This window comes from Phoxinus phoxinus, assembly GCF_949152265.1.
Source record: "Phoxinus phoxinus genome assembly, chromosome: 25".
Lineage (NCBI taxonomy): Eukaryota > Metazoa > Chordata > Actinopteri > Cypriniformes > Leuciscidae > Phoxinus > Phoxinus phoxinus.
This window is the reverse complement of record NC_136900.1, coordinates 19,867,035-19,887,756: the sequence shown is the minus strand read 5'-3', so window position 1 is coordinate 19,887,756 and position 20,722 is coordinate 19,867,035. Positions and strand designations below refer to the sequence as shown.

Below are 20,722 nucleotides of genomic sequence, written 5' to 3'. Positions count from 1 at the left end.
GCTACAGTAGAAAGAAATTAGGCACTGTTTATTTTATTTGTCTCTTATAGTATTTGTCATTTTGTTTGTAATTTGCTTTTTTGCTTATCTTTTTTGCTTATCTAGGCCTATATTGTAATTATAAAATTACATTAAATAAATAATTAAATAACTCGTTTCATGAAATAAGATTTTGGTCGTCCCAAACCTGTTCAGAATTGTGAAAGGTTAGCAAATGTTAACATGATTGATAATAATGTCAATGTTGCAAACATCTTTGTAAGGACACTGGCATGTAATCAGTTATTTTATAAAGGGGAAGGAATGGTCAAAAAGCAGGGCAGGAACAGAGTTTTTTTTTAAAATTAATTTATAAAACAATGATTTGTAAGTTCTGTCATATTTTTCAATTACTTTTACTGTTTTAGTTTTTTCCCCATGGTATCGATTCAGTATTGAATACTCCTCGAACTCCTCCTACTCCTCGCTCCTCGAAGACAAAATGGTTAGAAAAGGCGGGGCTTAGCAAAGGGGTGGTTTGAGTACACAATTAAGATATCTATAAAATAATTTCGACTAGTCAGAATGTTCATTCAAGATATCTACACTGACATTCTTCCTAGTCACAAAGCTGAATGCAGATATCTCCAAAGAAAGATCCTCCTAGTCAAAAAGCAGACTGAGATATCTACAATTAAATTAAAGATATCTTTAAATGAGTTTTGACTAGGACGAGTTCCAATTCAAGATATCTCTAATTAAGTTTTGCCTAGTCAAAACTCCAGTTCAAGATATCTACAACTGTAATTTGACTAGTAATAAATTATTTAAAGATATCTACATATGTATTTTTGGATATCTTAAAAAACGATGAATTAAAGATATCTCCAATTTGATTATGACTAGACAAAACCCAGTTAGAGATATCTTGAACTGGAGTTTTGACTAGGCAAAACTTAATTAGAGATATCTCTAATTTAATTGCCACTAGTGCAATTATAATTTGAGATATCTCTAACTGGGTTTTGTCTAGTCATAATCAAATTGGAGATATCTTTAATTAGAATTTCCACTAGTCAAAACTCATTTGTAGATATCTGAAAATATTTTCCAATTGAAGTCAATGGAAGAATATGACTAGTCATAAAAGCATTGTAGATATCTGTAATGTATATTACGACTAGTCAAATTAACATTGTAGATATCTTCAATGCATATTACGACTAGTCACAATCACATTGTAGATATCTTAATTGCAATTACGACGAGTCAAAATTGCAGAAGAGATATCTGGAACTGGAATTATGACTAGTCAAAACTGATTTATGACTAGTACGGGAAGGAGTATTTAATGCTAAAACGGCTTGCCATAGTCCTCGGGGAAAAGACCTTGAATGCGATGTAAATCGCTTGAATAAATGCGTTTGCTTATGAAACAATGTAGCATAGACCTTATTGACAAAATTGAAGTCTGGAAATGAAAGGAAAAGTTAATGTTTTTCACAGATTTTTCAATATTTTAATCAGACACCACATTGCATTTTTTTTAAGTCGGCTACATGTGCCTTTAAAAACTTTGAGCCATTTATTTAGCATCATTTGTTTATTTTCAATCTCAATAAAAAAAAGAAAGAAAAAAAAAATAATTTAACTGTTTATGAATTGGTGATATTCCTTTTATCTGTCAGAGACAATGTTCTCATGGTTCAAGGGATCAGACAAACGTGGGAAAGGGCTTACACTTAATATCTTAATAAATACACTTGATAAAATATCATTATTTTGATTTGATTTGATTAATTTAATTATATCAAGAATGCCTTAAACATAAAACAAAAGGCATCAAATACAATCGAGGATAAAAACACAATAAAGTCCAGGACTTATTTCCATTGTGGTCCTCAACACATAACATCAGGACAAGACATGCACTTACAAAGTGTTGGATAATCAATGACATAACATACTGTACAAACATTTTCCTTAAATAAACAAAAATATAAACGGTAACTGGCCCCTGGTTCTATTACGCTACCCTCTCTAGTAACCAGTCCTTGATCCTCTTTTTAAAAGAGTTTATGCTTGAAATCACTTTAATTTGCCGGTCTAACCACTGAACTGCCCCTATATAGGCAAATGTTTCTTTCCCTAATACTGTCTTGAATGCATAAGGACAGAGGTCTGATATGCTGCTACGAGTGCAAGTATTGTGTGTCCTTCACTTTAGTAATAAGACACAACAAAAAAATTGGGACATTACCATACAATATTTTATGGGTCATGGTCAGTCTTGACATAATAACACGCGACTCAACAGGGAGCCAGTTAAGCTCAACAATTTGTGACCTGCGTTAGCTAAAATTATGATTGTTGATTTATCTAAAAATGTAAAATATTTGGCTAAAAACTTTGTGAGCCCGGTGACTTTACTCAGAACCTTATTGGCCCTCTTCCTGCCATCCAAGTTGTTTTATATTGTTGTTTTATATCATATTTAAGTTAGATGTTTAAGCCAGGTAGAACCCAGCAATAATAGCATGCTCACAGGCTGGGTTGTCATTTAAAAGCAGGTGCAAGGAGTCATTTAAAAGACAACTAGTGGTGAAACATGACATCTGGTGCCGTGAAAGCTCATGACAAAGACCTTTAGATCTTTCATTCCATTAATCTTAGATAATATTATTCTACATTTACTAATAGATAAAAAAAAATTAAAAAAAAAACATTAGCCAATGCATTATGAACAGTAGGCTGCCTTTGTAAATTAACATTATAAGTGTTGGTTAAATTACTATACTTCTCTGAAGATTGCATTCATTAGCCTACATCTAAATAAATTATAAGCCTTATTTTTGAAACTATACTTTTAAACTCTAAAGGGCAAATTAAACAAATTAAAAATAATGTCTATAATTGTTTTTCTCTATTGTTCATGAAGCCTATGCGCTTGATGCTTGTGAAATAACAAGGGCATGATTAAAATTAATTTATGTTTTCATTTGTTTTGTTTTCAGATGTGAAAACAGCGACTATATTTGACCACCAGATGGCCACAAATAGCTACACCGTGTTGAAAAGCTTCGAGAAATCGACTCCAAAAAAAAGCCAATTAATAAGCTGTAATAAATAAACAAATAACTGTATGTATAAATTAATGTATGTATGTATGGATGCATGCATGCTAGTGATGGCCGGTTAGCAAACTATTCACTCTTTTGATTAGCTTCTTTTGCATGAATAGGTCAAATGGGTAAGTGATTCAATATGAATCACTGGGATCGATCACTCGCCCTCTGAATCATTTGCAGCGGTTCCCTCACTACTAAAGGATACCTCAGAACGAGAACAAACCAGAGAGCTTGATAAAGTGGATGTTTACCTATAGTCTATTAAAACCTACAAAAGCGTCCTTTACCAGCGGTGAAGAGGGTTAGTTCTCTGCAAGTGCAGCTTGTGAACCACTTTTACAGGTAAAAGACACTTTCCTTTCGTGAGAGAAAACACTAATACTACAAACATTGTTAGCCTTTTACTTTTTCTGCATATGGTTACGAATATTATCATATAGCATTTTGCTGATCCCAACACGGTTAGAAAAATATATTTTTAAGGTAAACTTCATAAAAAATTCAATGGTTTGACAAGCTGTGGACTTTTGGTCGGTTATGTCCTCTATAGGTGTCATTAAGCTTGTACATAGTCAATAACATTGTTCGGTTAACATGACGGTGTCATTACATTTTTTTATAGATATATTAGGCTACTATACTTTTCAGATTAACAATACAATTAAACAAATAATTGGATACAAAGTAAAAAAATAAATGTTTATCATGATCCTGATCAATTATCCTGATATCAGTGTTAAATTAGCACTGGCGATGTTCTTTAACACTGGGGGTTTGCTCATTTAAGAAATCCTCATTTAAAAGTATGAAATCAAAGCAAATAAAAACTAAGTAGTTTGGCTTCATGTTATTATTATTTCTTGTTATTTATTGGAATATAATAATAATAATTGTTAGAAAAAAAATGTTTTAATACAATTTTAACAACTGCTTCACTGCTTATTAATATTTTAAAAATACAACATGCATAAAACAAACATAAAATGGGAAATTATATTATTGCAAAGACCTCTGAAGATCCTAGTGCAAGTCTAATTTTTAACCTTTTTATGACAAGACAACATTAGTTCAGGTTTAAAAATGTCATGTGGTGCGACTTACTTAAAATACCATTACTAAAAATATACATATTAAGATGTGTACACTGACATGTATTAAAGGGATAAATTAAATAAATATCATTACCCTTTCCTTTATGGTAGTAACACATGGCATTGTATAGACATTATTTAAAATAAATGTTTATTGAAAATTGTTTTTCAAAATCACATTAATATGAATACAAAGAGTACATTTCTAAGAACTTGACATACAGTATATTTAATAGATTTTTGATCGATTTGTCCTTTTCTTATCATGGACACTTATTTGTCCTTGGCCCATACATTTAAACTTGTATGCTTTGTTGCACTGAACAGAAAGGACTATAGATTTGAAAATAAAGTATTTGGTGTTTGGAACACAACAAATCACAAAGTTGTGTTATGCTATTAGAAATTCACAGAAGAGAAAAATATGACTCTTTCTCTCTTTACCTAAAGGTGATGAAACTAAAATAAAAATTGAAATACAAAAATGTAATCAATATCACGCTTGTAATAGTAAATTAATTTAGATTAAGATATCTTTGAATAACTTAATATAAACTCAGTTGAGTGGGCTGTTTTATTAAAATTCAATGGACTGTAAGACATTTGCATATAAAAGCCCCCAAAACCATTAATATGCATTAAGTGTTTTCACCTAAAGACATTTCACACTGAACAGACTTTTGCAAACTTCAAAACATTTCCTAGAAACTCAACATACTCAGTGCATGAGCACCTAGCTGAAGTTTTTCACAGAATTGTGACACTGCCTCATGGAGCTATTCATTCTGTCCTCATTATGACAAGAACGTAGAGATTTTGAGTAGTTCATCTCAGTCCTGTAGTCAGCATGAGCACCAGCACTCAAACACACCAGCAAACTGATCCCGCCAGTAACCAGCTTGGAAACAGGTATGTGAATGAATGTAATAAGATCTGTTGAATTACCTTGCACTGCGATGGCTTCATCCTGTTGATATTTGATTAATTTTACGTGAATCAAATATCAATGCATTTGTCCTTTGTTTACGTTTTTTTTTTAAATTTTAAAGAAGCTAAATTAGAATATTCCTTTAACAATAGACACATTAAGTTTCTTTAGAATTTGTGTGATGTTATCTTCAGCTACAGTTGCCATAGGTAAGAATAACGTAAAATGTCTCGTTTAAAAAGAGTTTGGCAGAACACCTCTTGGAAAAATCTCTTGGTGTTTGTGCTTTTCACCACACACTCTAAATCAAAAAGCGCAGCGGAAATTAAATCAGCTGAGTTGCCAGTTCTAGCACTCGTTTACAAAGAGCATCAAGCCGGTCATTTTGCAGGGATGCCTCTTACTCGTGGCTGTTACGTCAACTGAAGTGAAGAAGGAAACAGAAGTTTCTATGACTGATGGGAACTAGTTTCTCACACATGTTGTGAGTTCCCGTCTGCCAACAAAGCTGCAGGGGCTTTAGGACAAAGTAACCAAAACCCATCATTGTGGGGGCTTACAATGCTGTTGAGCAGTTGCGCCATGTGATTCATGGGTACGGCAGCAAGAGCTGGGTCTGTCCGCTGGGAGAGCCAGAGTCCACTGCTATCTAACAGGCCAGCACTCTGCATTTCAGCTCAGACCGTTCACCTTTAGGGGCCATGACAAACCTTTTGGAGCAGGATGTTGGCGAAGGATTGTGTAAGTAGAGTGACTCTTATTTTGTTTCTCATATTCAGAGTTTGGATATCAGGATTATGTTCTGACCATTCATTCACATCATCAGATTTGTAGTCATTGAACTGTGATTATCTCCTATTCAATGCAGCAGAGAAAAAGAGCGTTGAGGAGGTTCTGGCAGGTGTGGACTTGGCCCCAGCCCAATCCCTATGGACTACAGAAGCCAGTGGATCAGTTCAGCTGAGAATAGATGAACTTTGCCCAGAACAGCCCATCACTGTACATCAGATGTTTACCAACTCAGTTCAGAAGTATGGAAAGCTGACTGCTTTGGCAACCAAAAGAGAAAACGAATGGGAAAAAGTGACCTTTTCTGAATATTATCACCACAGTCGAATGGCCGCCAAAAGCTTCCTAAAGGTGATCTTAGAAAGTTTTTTAAACACTAATTTCATGTTTATGTTAGAAAGTTTATTTGCACAGCTCATTCTCATAAGTCATATGCATGTAATTTATGGATTACATATAATACAGTGATATTTGACAATTCTCCTAGCTTGGTCTGGAGCGGTTCCACAGTGTAGCCATCCTGGGATTTAACTCTGCAGAGTGGTTTATCGCTGCTATTGGAACTGTGTTTGCAGGGTGAGAAATACCTAAATAGGTTGTTTACAATTTACATTATGCCTAAAATTCCATACTTGTAAGTTTTAGTGTTGCTAAACCCAAATTGTACTGCCAAACACTTGAACTGTAAGTATGTTTATATGTGCATAGTCAAACTACAGTGTTCATTTATTTAAGTGTATACATGACACAATTAAATTAAAGCTGCAGTCCGTAACTTTTTGGGGTTAAAAATTATTCAAAAATATTTTTTGAGCAAGTACATATCCAGCCAGTGTTCAAAACTATCTGCTTGCCTTAGCTCGATTCAAAACGGTAAGCTTGTAATAATGTTTTTACCAGTGGTACTGGTGGATTTCAGCCGGAAATCCAAGCATGTTTTTGCATCATTATACGTCACATCTGTACACATGAAGAAGTAGTCTCAGCTAGTAGGCTATGAGTGTGAGGATGTTGGAGGTGGAGATTTATAGCCTTTTCTCACAGCACTTGATATAATTAAACTTATCAATTTGATGGCGGATCCAGAAAGGTTCAAACGACAATCACCAGTGAGAACTGGAGATTCACCCGATGTAAAATGCAAATGACCTGCAAAAAAAGAGACCGCAACCGGCCCATGCGAAAACAAGGATAAATATAGGAAGGGCTTTAAATGTAGTCACGCAATGCTGATGTTGTTAACATTACAATTTGAGAACAAAGTATAATTTGCACGGTTTGACGTGATAAGATAGGCGATCGTTAGATTTATTCAGCGCGATTTACTACAATGCTTTTTTTCCCTGAACATCCCAGAACAAAAGTGGATGTTACTTACTTGTTCAAATTACATTTTCCGGTGAAAATTATTATGTTGGTCATACTTCCGAAAAGTATAATCTGTGATTCTGAATGACAGTGTCCACACCGGCGCGGCGACTGACAGCCACACATTCTCCTCAAAACATTGTGTTCATCCGCGCGGTGCATTGCCGAGGCACAACTCACGTAAAGTTTATAATTCCGCGAATAACTGCAATTGCAGATTTCGAACAGAGATGGCGCCAAAGAGGAAAAACTGCGGACTGCAGCTTTAAATCAAATATTTAAATAATTAAATGCACGCTGTGCATCACCTTTTGTCTTTTGTGTCATGGGCACAATTCAAAGGCCAACTGTTTCACGATTACACAATTGTATACAACCCAAGCTACAATTTCATTATCTAGGTCTGTCAGTCCAAATTCACAAAAACCAGCTAACTAAAGCATTTACATGGCATTTTAAAAAGTAATGATTTTGAAATTTAGTTTTTGGCTGCATCCGAAAGCTAACAAATGTTGCCTTTAGAGTTAACCCATTACAAGGTAGGAAGGCATCAAGGAACATCCGAATCCAATGTTAGCTTCACTTCCTGTCTCTTGAGATGCCTTTATCTGATAAAAAAAAGGCAGCATAGACGTATCCTTCACTGCCTATGATATCCCTCCATCCTGTGCATTCCATTCTGTGACGGTTAGAGGGATAGTTCACCACAAAATTTAAATAATGTCATTAATTACTCACCCTCACATTGTTTCAAACCCGTAAGACTTTCATTCATCTTCAGACCACAAATAAAGATATTTTACATGGAATCTGAGAGATTTCTGTCCCTCCATTGACAGTCTACACAACTACCACTTAGTTTGGACAGTTCAAAAAGTTCATAAAGAGATAGTAAAACTAATTCATATGAATTGAGTGGTTTAGTCCAAGGTTATTATAGTTTTGCATTTTTAAATTAGTTTTTATTATTTTCAAATTTCCTAGTTTTAGTTAGTTTCATTAATGATTTTGCTAGTTTTAGTTTAGTTTTTATTTTGTCAACACATTTCTATTTATTTTCTATACTGTATATTTAGTATTTTAGTTTTAGTAATTATAGTTTAGCAGAGTTAACAGAACACTTCCAGTTAAAAACATTTAATTTCAGCAAAGTGTAATGTTTGCAGTTTACAGTTAACTCTTGTGAAAACCTCTTAATAATAAAAATAAAATAATTGTTTGAGGATGAACAAAGAACCAAACAAATGCAACTAAAAAGTAAAAATTATGAATTCATACTCATTCATATTAAAAATCAAATCTTGTTAAACGTGATGTATAAGAAAAAGTTATGCATCCTATTCAGACCAGACATTTATACTTCTACTCGGATCTTGCCTATACATCTATTTCTGGGCTATAGACATGCTATTTGTTTTTTCCGTTTTCTGCTCAGTGTGGTATCTTGTCTAATATGTGTGGTAGGCCTATCTTGTTTATGCTAGTTTTACATGAGATGGTTATCTATCTTACCTTGAATTAAGGTAGGCTACAGCTGTATTTGCATAAGGTCTAGACATGATGGAAATACTTATTTGGCCATTTCTGCTCTTAGGGCTGGCTCACACAGAAAGCGGTTTTGCTTTGAAAAATTGAAAAAAGACGCGGGCAGTGGAATGGGGAAAAAGCGTAAGCTCTCGATACACGTCTTTTAAAAGTTAAACTTATTTTAACTTGAGTTTACCGCATTTTTAGAATGTTGTGTAATGCTTGTGATGCTGCAAAAGACACAAGACTCGAGCGCAACGGTCATACATTGATAAATAAAGTAGCGCAGTGGAATGGAAAAAAGTGATGAGAGCTTATTAATTACGAAAACGTATTTATTTTTGCTAATTATTATTTTGTTTCAGTTAGTTTTTCAGTAACTGTTGTTAGTTTTGTTTTACTTTTTCATTTATTGAAATTTAGTTTCAGTTTTCGTTTACGAAAATAACCTGGTTTAGTCCAAATTTTTCCGAAGAGACACGATCGCTTTAAATTCATCAACGCACACATCAGTTATGGTAAACGGAAGCTCATGCTTGCTTCCGTGCGAGAACCAATGAGGTTCATTCTCGTGTTTGAGCTTCCACAAGAAGACGTTTGTTCTTGTGCGTCTTGTGTGGCTAAATTAAATCTGTTCATCACATAAAGCGATCATGTCTCTTCAGAAAATTTGGACTAAACAGCTCAATTCATATGGATTATTTTTACGTTCTCTTTATGAACTTTATCATCAAACATTTAACATAAAAATATCTTCATTTGTGTTCCGAAGATGAACGAAAGTCTTACGGGTTTGGAACGACACGAGCAAATTATGAAATAATTTTCATTTTTGGGGGAACTAACCCTTTAAGCTAAAAAATAGTCTGACCGTTGCGGTTGGTGGCTATGTGTAAATACGTATTTGACCAATCTTTTTCACTTTTTATGTAATTTCTAGTGGGAAATCAGTATTGTAGTAATAAAATATTCACTTAGCCTTCACCAAAGCTCTCTCTATTTGGTTGTGGATCATTAGAGCGTTATGCTCTAAAGGTACCTTTGTGCTTAAACGCTGCCTGCAAAGCCATTGCCTGATAGGGCAGCGAGGAAACAAGTCAGCTGCCTAAGCTTTCGGATGCAGCCTTAGTCCGACTGATATCTAAAAGTGCATGTAAATGTACTTCCTGTGAAACATGGAACAAGATAACCCAGGATTATTAAAAATGACCCTGGGTTGTCTTATCAGTATAAAGCATGAAAAGCCCATTTACACATTGCCCAAGCTCTTACAGGGGCCTATAAATATCAAATGCAAACTGAAGCGAACTAAATAAATAGCAATATTAGGGCTAGAATCCCTGCCCTCACATCTATATTTTTTGTTTATGCTAGGGGCATAATGGCAGGGATCTATACCACAAACTCACCGGATGCCTGCCTCTATGTCGCTACTGACTCAAGAGCCAATGTCATTGTTGTGGAAAATCATAAGCAGTTGGATAAGATTTTGCAGGTAAACTTTGATGTACTTTATTTTCTCAACCTGGACCTTCTCATAATCAATGAACAAACTGATTAATACTCCTGTTTTTATTTTTAGATAAAGGATAAGCTGCCACACTTAAAAGCCATAGTACAGTATTCTGGATCTTTGAAGGAGAATATGCCCAATCTCTATTCGGTGAGTGTTGGATAAACAGAGACCTGTCTGAGTTGACTTTTTTTTTTAACCAAAGACTTACGATGACTGCTTGTCTTTGGACAGTGGGAAGAATTCATGGGACTAGGACTGGAAATCTCTGATCAAGAACTAGATGAAGTCATCAGTAACCAGAAAGCCAATCAGTGCTGCGTACTTATTTACACATCTGGAACAACCGGATCACCGAAAGGAGTGATGTTAAGCCATGACAACGTAAGCAGCTATGAAAAAAATAACATTCACAATATAGTGTGTTGTAGATTACTGACAATTTTGAATTCTGGACTCCGATAGATCACATGGACAGCCCATCATGCAAGCAGGGCTGGAGATATGCAGTCGGCTGAAATCAGGCAAGAGTCTCTGGTCAGCTACCTTCCTCTCAGCCATATTGCTGCCCAAATCTTCGATCTCTGGACAGGGATCCAGTGGGGGGAGCAGGTGTCCTTTGCTCAGCCAGATGCTCTAAAGGTAATTGCTCAAAAACAGGACTCTTGATTAGCTTTAGATTGGGGTGTCCAGTACTCTTCCAGGAGGACCACCTTCATGCAGAGTTTAGATTCAGCACGCCTACCCTGAAGTTTCTATTACTTATGCACACTTTGCTTGAAGGTGGAACTTTTGCTTTAGATCCTATAACTGGTGTTGTCATCAAATATCAGTGTTGTAATTTAGACCAGTTCATTCGAGTCCAGGCCAAGATCTGAGTAGGTCGAGTCCAGGGGCCGGTTACATAAACTGCTTAGACTAGTCTTGACTGTTAGTCATCTAATATTTTTCTTCAAGACTGGTAAAAAGGTAGATCGGTCTAATTTGAATCAGAAAAGTAAGACTGATTACCTCTTGACTAATTTCTAGTTGGAGTTCTTAAGACAGTCTTAACATAATGGCTAAGTTTATGCAACTGGTCCCAGGTCAAGACAGACACCTGAAGAGGGTTGAGTCCAAGTGAAGGTCGGGTCCGTCATGAAAATATGGTCTTGGACTTAAGACTGGACTACTGCCACACTGTCAAATAAAGGATTGAAGTCTATTCTACATTGCTCACTTGTTTTATCTTCCCTTATCTTAGGGGAGTTTGGTAGACACCCTTCGAGAGGTAAACCCCACGGCCCACATGGGCGTTCCTCGTGTTTGGGAGAAAATTATGGAAAAGATCAAAGAAGGCATTTTACAGTGTGGATACATGAAAAGGAAACTGGTGACATGGGCCATGTCTGTTAGTCTGGAGGCTAATCAAAGGCTTACCAAGTACATACATAATTTTAAAGTATACTGTATATCATTGTCTGTAATGATACATTCATGTTATTTGGACCTTTATGTTTTTATGATCATTGTCTTCAAATCAGGGATGAGGAGAAGTCATTCCTCTTCACTCTTGCTGACAGCTTGGTCTTACAAAAGCTTCGTGCCGAGCTGGGCTTCTCCAATTGTTTGAAATTCTTTTCGGGTGCTGCGCCTATTGGAAGCGAAACCCTTCAGTTCTTCCTCGGTCTCAACATTCGACTGTATGAAGCTTACGGGATGAGTGAAAGCTCAGGACCCCACTTTATGTCTGGACCGAAAGTGTTCCGCTTTTTAAGGCAAGCCCTCTTACCTCAATTTACAGGTTGAATAATTTTAACTTGTAGGTCAATAATCAAGTTCACTGTGTTACGTTTCCTTTAACTCTTCTAGCTGTGGTAAGGTGGTGCCAGGCTGCAGATACAAACTAGTAAACATAGATGCTGATGGAATTGGAGAAGTGTGTTTTTGGGGCCGGAATGTCTTCATGGGCTTCCTCAACCTAGAGCATAAAACAAAGGAGGCTTTGGATGAAGATGGATGGCTCCACTCTGGAGACTTGGGAAAGGTAGATGAAGATGGCTTTCTTTACATTACCGGAAGAATAAAAGGTAAAGGATGCTATTTTTAACGCTACACTTTTTTTTACTAGCTTTGATGGTACTGTATAGTTGGATTTAGGTTAGCTTTAAAGGGCTATCTCTTTACTTTCAGAGCTCATTATCACTGCCGGAGGAGAAAACGTCCCCCCACTTCCCATAGAGGATGCAGTGAAACAGGAGTTGCCAATCATCAGCAATGCTATGCTAATCGGAGACAAAAGGAAATTTTTGTCCATTCTGCTAACGCTAAAGGTAAACTATGCTTTAAGAAAAGTTCTGGCTTCATCAAATCTTAAATCATTTAGGTTATTTTGTTCTTCCTTTCCTTGGATAGTGCACAATAAATCTAGAGACCGCAGAGCCTACAGACAATCTTAGCTTGGAGGCTGTGGAATACTGTCAGCGACTTGGTAGCCAAGCGACAAAAGTGTCGGACATCATTGGAGGAAAAGACAAGCTAGTGTACCAGTCCATTGAAGAGGGTATTGTAAAAGTCAATTCAAAAGCAACCTCAAACGCACAACGCATACAAAAGTGGACCATATTAGGGCAAGATTTCTCAATTGTTGGAGGAGAACTAGGTGAGTGCCGAAATACTTCCCTATAGATGTCCATTGCTTGTTTTTATAAACTGGGTGGAGGAATGTATCTGGATCTTAACTGGTATTGAACTGGCACGACTGTTCTTTCCAAAAGATAATAGACTATACATTTCTTTTCAGGCCCTACAATGAAACTACGCCGACAAGTGGTGTTGCAGATGTATCACAGTGAAATACAGAGTTTTTACAGAGAATAGAAGATCTCCAGACTGGCTGTATCTCGATCACAGATACTGTTGCTTTTTGTCAAGATAGATTGCAGAAACATGTGTGGTGGAAGTTTTATGATATCCATTGATCTTTAGTAAAATATAGATGATTCAAAGAATGTCACATGTGTGACTCTCACTTGTTAGTGTGAGAAGATTCTGTTTATGTACCTGGGAAGGCAGAAGGGAGAGGCACTCCAGAGAACAGACGAACAAGGACCTTTGACCTAGATGTCAGAAGGTCATTTGATGCGGAGGGGGGGGGGGGTGGGGGGGGGGGCTTAGTGACAAATCTAAACTAGTGTTATGGCTTCCTTGTCTATGGAAAACCACTGGATGGAAAACTACTGTGGGAGGAAGGCTCTGCGGAGAAGGCCTTGAAACCTATAGATAAAAGGTGGTTCAGTCTGTCTGGGGGTGTGTCACTCTTCTGCACAGGGTAACAGCTGTGTATTAGACTGCTCCTATTCTTGCAAGAATAAATACTTCTATTTTATAATTTGACTCTGAGTCTCCCTTACGCAGTGATGTTTGTTTGATGAATTTTTGCCACAACAATTTGGTGTCAGAATAGTGGGATTCCTTGGACGATGCCTCCTGGACCTGAGATCGGACGGTGTTTGGCCACCTGGACTGAGTAAGTTCCAGCTCTACCTCGTAAACTTAAGAGAGAGAGGCCGGCCGATGTCAGAGCCCGGGAGAGTCGACCACTGGGATCTAAAGAACCCGCGTGTGGCATGAAACAACGTCTCTGGTAAGGGTCATTTACATTCAGTTTAATTGGGGGAAAGAGTGAAATTGAACCATATTGGCTGAGGGCTGTTTCTGTGGTACGTAATCTGAAATTAATTGAGATCTACGTACAGATCAAGATATTTCAAACAGATACAAGGAAAATAATCTGAAATTAATTGAGGTCTGTGACAGAACAATATATTTCAAGCAGATAAATAATCTGGAATTAATTGAGAACTGTGACAGACCAAGACATTTCACACAGATAGGTACCTGAAAATGAATTGTTCCACCACGGAGCAAATTATTTTTGGGTGCTGAGGCTAATTAGGGGGATCCAAGAAAGTCGTAACAGATTTTTTGGTAACCCGTAATTAGGAGTGCACTAATAGTGCAACCCGTCCGATTCGGGTTTAAAAGAACAATCGGATTTGTCTAGAGACGTCTGACAAATAAAGAGAACGCGCGTAAAAGAGAAATCCACAGAAAACAGATAAGCGGCCAATATGGGGAAGTCTCAAAAGCAAGCTTGCGAAATTTGGTACACCGGTGTTTTGTCAAATGAGCTAAAATTAAGGGCAGAAATGTATGTAAAAATGGGAAAAGACAATGTCAAGTGTGAAAAAGTTGTTGGCTTGAAGCAGATAAAAGAGAACGGAGTTGATGTAGAATGTATTTCCATATAGTAAGATTGAATATAACTGATAAAAGGGTTTTTATTTTTCAAGACATTAGATGTCAGAAGATTTTGTTTGTAACAAAAGTTGAAGTAGCAAGCAGCAATAAGGCTGTCTTTGTGAAGGATTGAGATTTGAGTAATATGATATTTTGGTTTCTGTAAAAACAGTAGAGATAAGTGGGACGGAGACAGTAATGATAATACTTGTTGAATCTGCAGACTAACCATTTTGAGAAGAAAACAACTGTAGAAAATGTATGTTATGAAAATAACATGTCTGATAAAATGTATGGAACTATTTATGAACGCCTGTTAAATCAGATTAAGAAATGGTATGAAAAGTGAGGTTCAGATTAAAAATAATAATAAGGTATTGAGTATGATTAACAGGGATTAACATGATATAAAGATAATGAATGTTTCATTAAGCAAAATAGGGAACAATTCTATATTTTAGTGGTAAAATAAAGAGTGAAATTATGTTTATTTTTGGTTTGACAACCATTGTCTTTTGAACCTAAATACTCCAGCTATGCTGCGAGTACAGCAACAGCGCGTGCTTATTCAGCCCGGCTTCCGGATATTAGATGTGTACTTGCTATTGTAATCAGTGTTGTTGATGATAATAACGAATTAGAGAAATGTAAAGAAATATTTTGGAATTCAATAATGTAAAATGTCGGATATTTTGTTGATATTAAGTCATTGAGGGAAAAAAGACATTGGCTGTTTTATAAAGGAAATTATGGGTCGGGGATAATTTTCCCTGGACAAGTGTTAAAGTTAAACAGAAACTTTTTGAAGCCTGCTTAGAAAATAATTTATGCTTTTCCGTGCAGAAAATTAATGTTCTGCCAAAAATAATGATAAAATAATGATTTGGCTAGTGTGATAGAATCCGCCACTGGTGGACTGTCAAAGAATAGAGAGAACTGCTTATAAGCTCTGTTTACATTCCTGATTGGGACACTTCAAGGGTGTGCAGTAAGTTGGAGCTGCTAGAAAGCTCAAGATAATCGAACTATAGGCAAGGGGACAGAGAATGTTTTAATTATGGTCAGCTGCGTTTAGCAGTAACTGAAAATTACCTCTCAGAAAGGTGTAAAAGAAAGTTGATGGAATGTGAAAGTGACGTGGATTAATGTGGGTTTGAAAGTAGAACAGTATTTGAATGACGATATTAAAGTTTTCGTCTGAGAAAGAACTAAGAATGTGAATGGAGTGCGGAGTGGATGGAGAATGAAGGAAAGTGAAAAGTGCTAATTAAATGAAAAGAAAGTTGAAAAGAAAGTTGATAGATGGAAGTCGTAAGTAGATTGAAAGAGAAAAGAAAGTTGATAGATGGAAGTCGTAAGTAGATTGAAAGAGAAAAGAAAGTTGATAGATTTAAGTCGTAAGGAAATCCTTTTAAAAGGAAAATAATTAAACTACCAGTAGATGTAAAATTACAGATAAGAAAAATATTTGTAAAAGTAAAGGTAATTAAAAAGATTGTCTTTTAATGAAACGTTATTGAGAACTAGAATAACTATTTGTATTTAAGATCAAATAATCAGAAGCAGTAGCACTGGGTTTAACAGTTTAACAAATGTAAAATTGTAGAAATGGATCTGATTAAACAAACAGTTGACCATGAAGGAACTAGAAGCTGATGTTTTGGTTTCAAAAGATAAGCTTAAAAATAAAACATAGATTTCATTTATATTTAATTAATTAAAATGAGGCAACAGATTACAAGCAATATTATTAATTAAATTTTACAAATTAGAATTGAGTAATAATTAATCAAATTAATTCCTTAAATGTTACACTGTAAAAAATAAAACATAGATGTTATTTATATTTAATTAATAAAAATGAGGCAACAGATTACAAGCAATATTATTAATTAAATTTAACAAATTAGAATTGAGTAATAATTAATCAAATTAATTCCTTAAATGTTACACTGTAAAAAATAAAACATAGATTTAATTTAAATTTAATTAATTAAAATGAGGCAACAGATTACAAGCAATATTATTAATTAAATTTTACAAATTAGAATTGAGTAATAATTAATCAAATTAATTCCTTAAATGTTAACCATTTAAAATGAGTACATTTTACAAAATATATGTTATTGCCAACATTGAAGACACCTGATGTTAACAAGCAGAATCACTGAAGGAGAAAACCATAATTAAAGTCACCATTATGGAGATGAGTGTGTGTTTTAGTTGGGCTCTTCACCCTTAAATTATTAACTTTAAGTTTTTGTTTGGCTGCTGTACGTGAGTTATAACAGCCAGATGAACAAATGGTGATCTGATGATGTTGGTTGTGTTTTAACATAATCATTATTTCACAATCATTTGACCTGAATCACTGAACTCAAATGGAGTACAATTTGTGACTTAAGTTAACTTTATTTACTATAGAAGTACTGGCCTTGTACACCATAATATTTTTATCTTTTACAATGTAATTCAAATAATTTCTAAAAAGTTTCTCTTGTACAAAAAACAAACAAACAGACATCATGAATCAGCCTGTGCATCTCAACAATGGTGACATTTATAAAGCATGTTGCAGTGCATTCTGGTTTGTACCAATCACAACTCATTCATGGCTCCCATCATGTATTGCTGCATGAATAAATAATGAGCTCAGAGGTTGTCACCATTGCTGAGATTCATACGCTAAATCTTGATGTCTGTGTGCGCCTAAAAAAAAAACAGATATATTTTTTATTATTATTAATTTGATCATTTGGATTCCATTGAAAAGGATAATAATATTATGCAGCTAGAATTAATAAAATAAATTTAACTCATAAATTGGACTCTACATGAGATCAGTGATTCAAGTCAAATGATTGAGAAATTATGAAACACAACCAACACCATCAGATCAACATTTCTTTTTGTTCATCTGGCTGTTATAACTCATGTACAGCAGCCACACAAAACTTAAAGTTATTATTTTAAGGGTCAAGAGCCCAACTAAAACACACACTCATCTCCATAATGGTGACTTTAATTATGGTTTTCTCCTTCAGTGATTCTGCTTGTTAACATCAGGTGTCTTCAATGTTGGCAATAACATATATTTTGTAAATTTTACTCATTTTAAATGGTTAACATTTAAGGAATTAATTTGATTAATTATTACTCAATTCTAATTTGTAAAATTTAATTAATAATATTGCTTGTAATCTGTTGCCTCATTTTAATTAATTAAATTTAAATGAAATCTATGTTTTATTTTTTACAGTGTATGACAGTCTCAATATGAGTGGAAATTTGTAATGTCGAAATTTCCTGATATAAGAGTAAAAGACAACTATAAAATTATTTTTATATTGAAAACGTATGTAATTTCTGGCAAAGGTGCCTTAAGCTGGGCCAAAATTAAAAGATAAAGTTAAGGCAAGTTTAGGGATGAGAAACAGTGTACCAAGTCCTGAAGGCCTCAGAGTCTCTCTCTCATTCAATGTCAGAAGGCTGTTATCTTAGCCTGTCGTGACAATAAGCTATTTATAGTAAAGCACAGTGTTTCAGCTGAAAATTATAGCATAATGAGATGTTAAAAGAAATCATGTTAAAGGAAATCATTGCCATACAGAGGACAATTTGTAATTAAATATTTTTGATTGTAAAACTGAATGACTTTAAAGAAAATAATGTAGACCTGAATTGAGAAGACATTTTTGTACGTGTTATTTTAGGACCAGTAACGTATTTGTCTGATCTTAGCCTTCACCATGACACAGGACCTATGACCATGGCTATAGATGTACATGAAGAGACGATGTGAATAAAGTTCACTGAGATTTTGTTGATTCGGACAGGTCTAACAGATTTGAGTGATTAAATACTGTTGTTTTTAACCTGTCTCCTTACCACTATTAGGCAGTGGAGATGGAGGTGACTCTTGAATGTGCCTTTCCTAAGCTCCAGAAAAAAAACAGCTGAGTTCTGTGGAAAAAACTGATTGTGTGATGCGAGCGGGTCCAAGTGTGTACGTGGCTACTCAAGGACGAATAGATCTTCCTGGCCAGGGGACTATTTAACGCAGGGGGTCACAAACACGGACATCTCCGGATGGAGGTGTTATGTGAGAAAGGTATGAGAGTTGAGCGCTGATTACTGGGGGGCCACTGGGGTCAGCATAGCATTGGGAGGTGAGGGGCGCTGTGAGGAGTCACGGCCTGTCTCTGACCGAGAAAAATGTGAGTTCCTCTATATCACTCACCAGAGAGATAAAACCCGCAATTCACTGTATGGCTTGTTTTCAATTGTGACAAGTCTGATGGAAATTATAGATAAAGAGCTAATGTGAATGTGCTTTCAAGAGTCAGCTGAGACCATGATTGTCCTTATTTGTTGGGGAGACAGTAACATAACTTATTAATTTATATCAGGAACATGTTGGTTGCCTTAGGGGCAAGGAAAATTATAGTTGATTTTGAACTAATATGTCTATAGGATGGTTTTAACTCCTGAAGGTTAGACATGGTGGTGACTAAAGAGTAAGACAGTTTGGATAACAAAGTTTAGGTGAATTGAGAATTTATACAAGTATTCAAACTAAAGATAACCTTAGAAAATGATAGCATAATGTATTTTAGATTGTTGTAATGGTTCTAATTTGAGTTAAACATTTGTATATTAACATTTGTGAACTATTAAGGGTTCAAGACTATGATTAATTAAGTTTCAGTCTTAGGAGGCTGTTGAAAAGCTTATTTGTGTATAGTATGAGAGACTGCTGAGTGGAGGAAAGGATTGGTACTCTGTCTGTCTTTCTGTTATCAGGCCTGGTAAGGCAAGCTTAAACAAAATAATGATAATGAACCAAAACAACCCAGACTTTTCTAAAGACAAAATAATGAACATTTGAGGCCATGTAAAATTATATAAAAGCTACAGGAAAATGTGAAGTTTAAATCTAATTTGAACTTTAAATATTATACTTTTAGAGTTAATATAAAAAAGCGAACATTGGAAATGAGCAGTTAACATATGTGTATCTAGCATGAGTGTGTGTGATGGGGGCAGCACTTTATGTCTTGTAGGTTAGTTTAGGGCAGCTATTCCGCCTGAATAGTGAGTATATTGACTGAGGGCCGTTGCCCTTCAAATACTTCGATAAGAAAATTTGATTGTGGCTTTAAGTGAAGAATGTAATATTTTGTTTCAGAGACAGAGAAAGATGTCTGGAGGAAATTTGTCTGAAGACACTGTTAGATGTTATGTTAAATTGATGATCGAGTTGTGTCGACCATCAAAAGGGGGATGGTATAACAATTGCCAAATATGGTTTATTAAGGGGTAATTGGGTAAAAGCCCTGAAAGAAGCCATTCTTCTGCCTAACAAAATTGCTGTCTGGATTGTTTCAACAGGAAACGCCAGGACATCGAAGGCCGTGGAAACTACGTACTTTACTATCTGACAATAACCTCGAAATTTGTTTTTTCTTTACAGAGAGCATGCAGGATTGGGAGACAGGGCAAAATGTGGCCAATGAAATAATGGCAGAGCATAACTTTAAAATTTTCCTTTTGCAGAATGTCAGGATGGATTGCATCAAGCTGAACTGATTCTGTTTTCCAAATGTATGAATATTGACTTGTGAACGTTTTTCAGGGGAAAAGGACTCTGACTCTAATAAGAATGATAATATGTGACGAATCTAAACTAGTGTTATGGCTTCCTTGTCTATGGAAAACCACTGGATGGAAAACTACTGTGGGAGGAAGGCTCAGCGGAGAAGGCCTTGAAACTTATAGATAAAAGGTGGTTCAGTCTGTCTGGGGGTGTGTCACTCTTCTGCACAGGGTAACAGCTGTGTATTATAGACTGCTCCTATTCTTGCAAGAATAAATACTTCTATTTTATAATTTGACTCTGAGTCTCCCTTACGCAGTGATGTTTGTTTGATGAATTTTTGCCACAACACATGCTTTTTAAAATTTAACAACATAACTTACTCCTATTTTTTTAATTACCATTTTTCAACATAGTGTTAATTGTCTTACAATGTTAGTGTTTGATGTTATATGATGTTTAATATTCCTGTATGTTTTAATCAGATCTTAAAAATAAAACTGGCTTGCTTTGTGGAGATAC

The 20,722-nt window shown here is 35.4% G+C and overlaps 1 protein-coding gene across 1 annotated transcript; it reads left to right on the top strand.

Annotated features, from left to right (window-relative positions):
* Positions 1–3,265: 3,265 nt before the first annotated feature.
* Positions 3,266–20,670, top strand: acsbg1 (acyl-CoA synthetase bubblegum family member 1). The gene is made up of 16 exons (XM_079602900.1): positions 3,266–3,449; positions 5,003–5,107; positions 5,803–5,867; positions 5,995–6,266; positions 6,403–6,491; positions 10,185–10,305; positions 10,393–10,473; positions 10,558–10,707; positions 10,789–10,965; positions 11,567–11,745; positions 11,847–12,080; positions 12,175–12,392; positions 12,496–12,635; positions 12,718–12,964; positions 13,106–13,255; positions 20,557–20,670. Exons 2-15 carry the CDS (start codon positions 5,046–5,048, stop codon positions 13,180–13,182), a joined length of 2,112 nt encoding a protein of 703 aa, XP_079459026.1. The 5' UTR covers positions 3,266–3,449; positions 5,003–5,045; the 3' UTR covers positions 13,183–13,255; positions 20,557–20,670.
* The last annotated feature ends 52 nt before the right edge of the window (positions 20,671–20,722 follow it).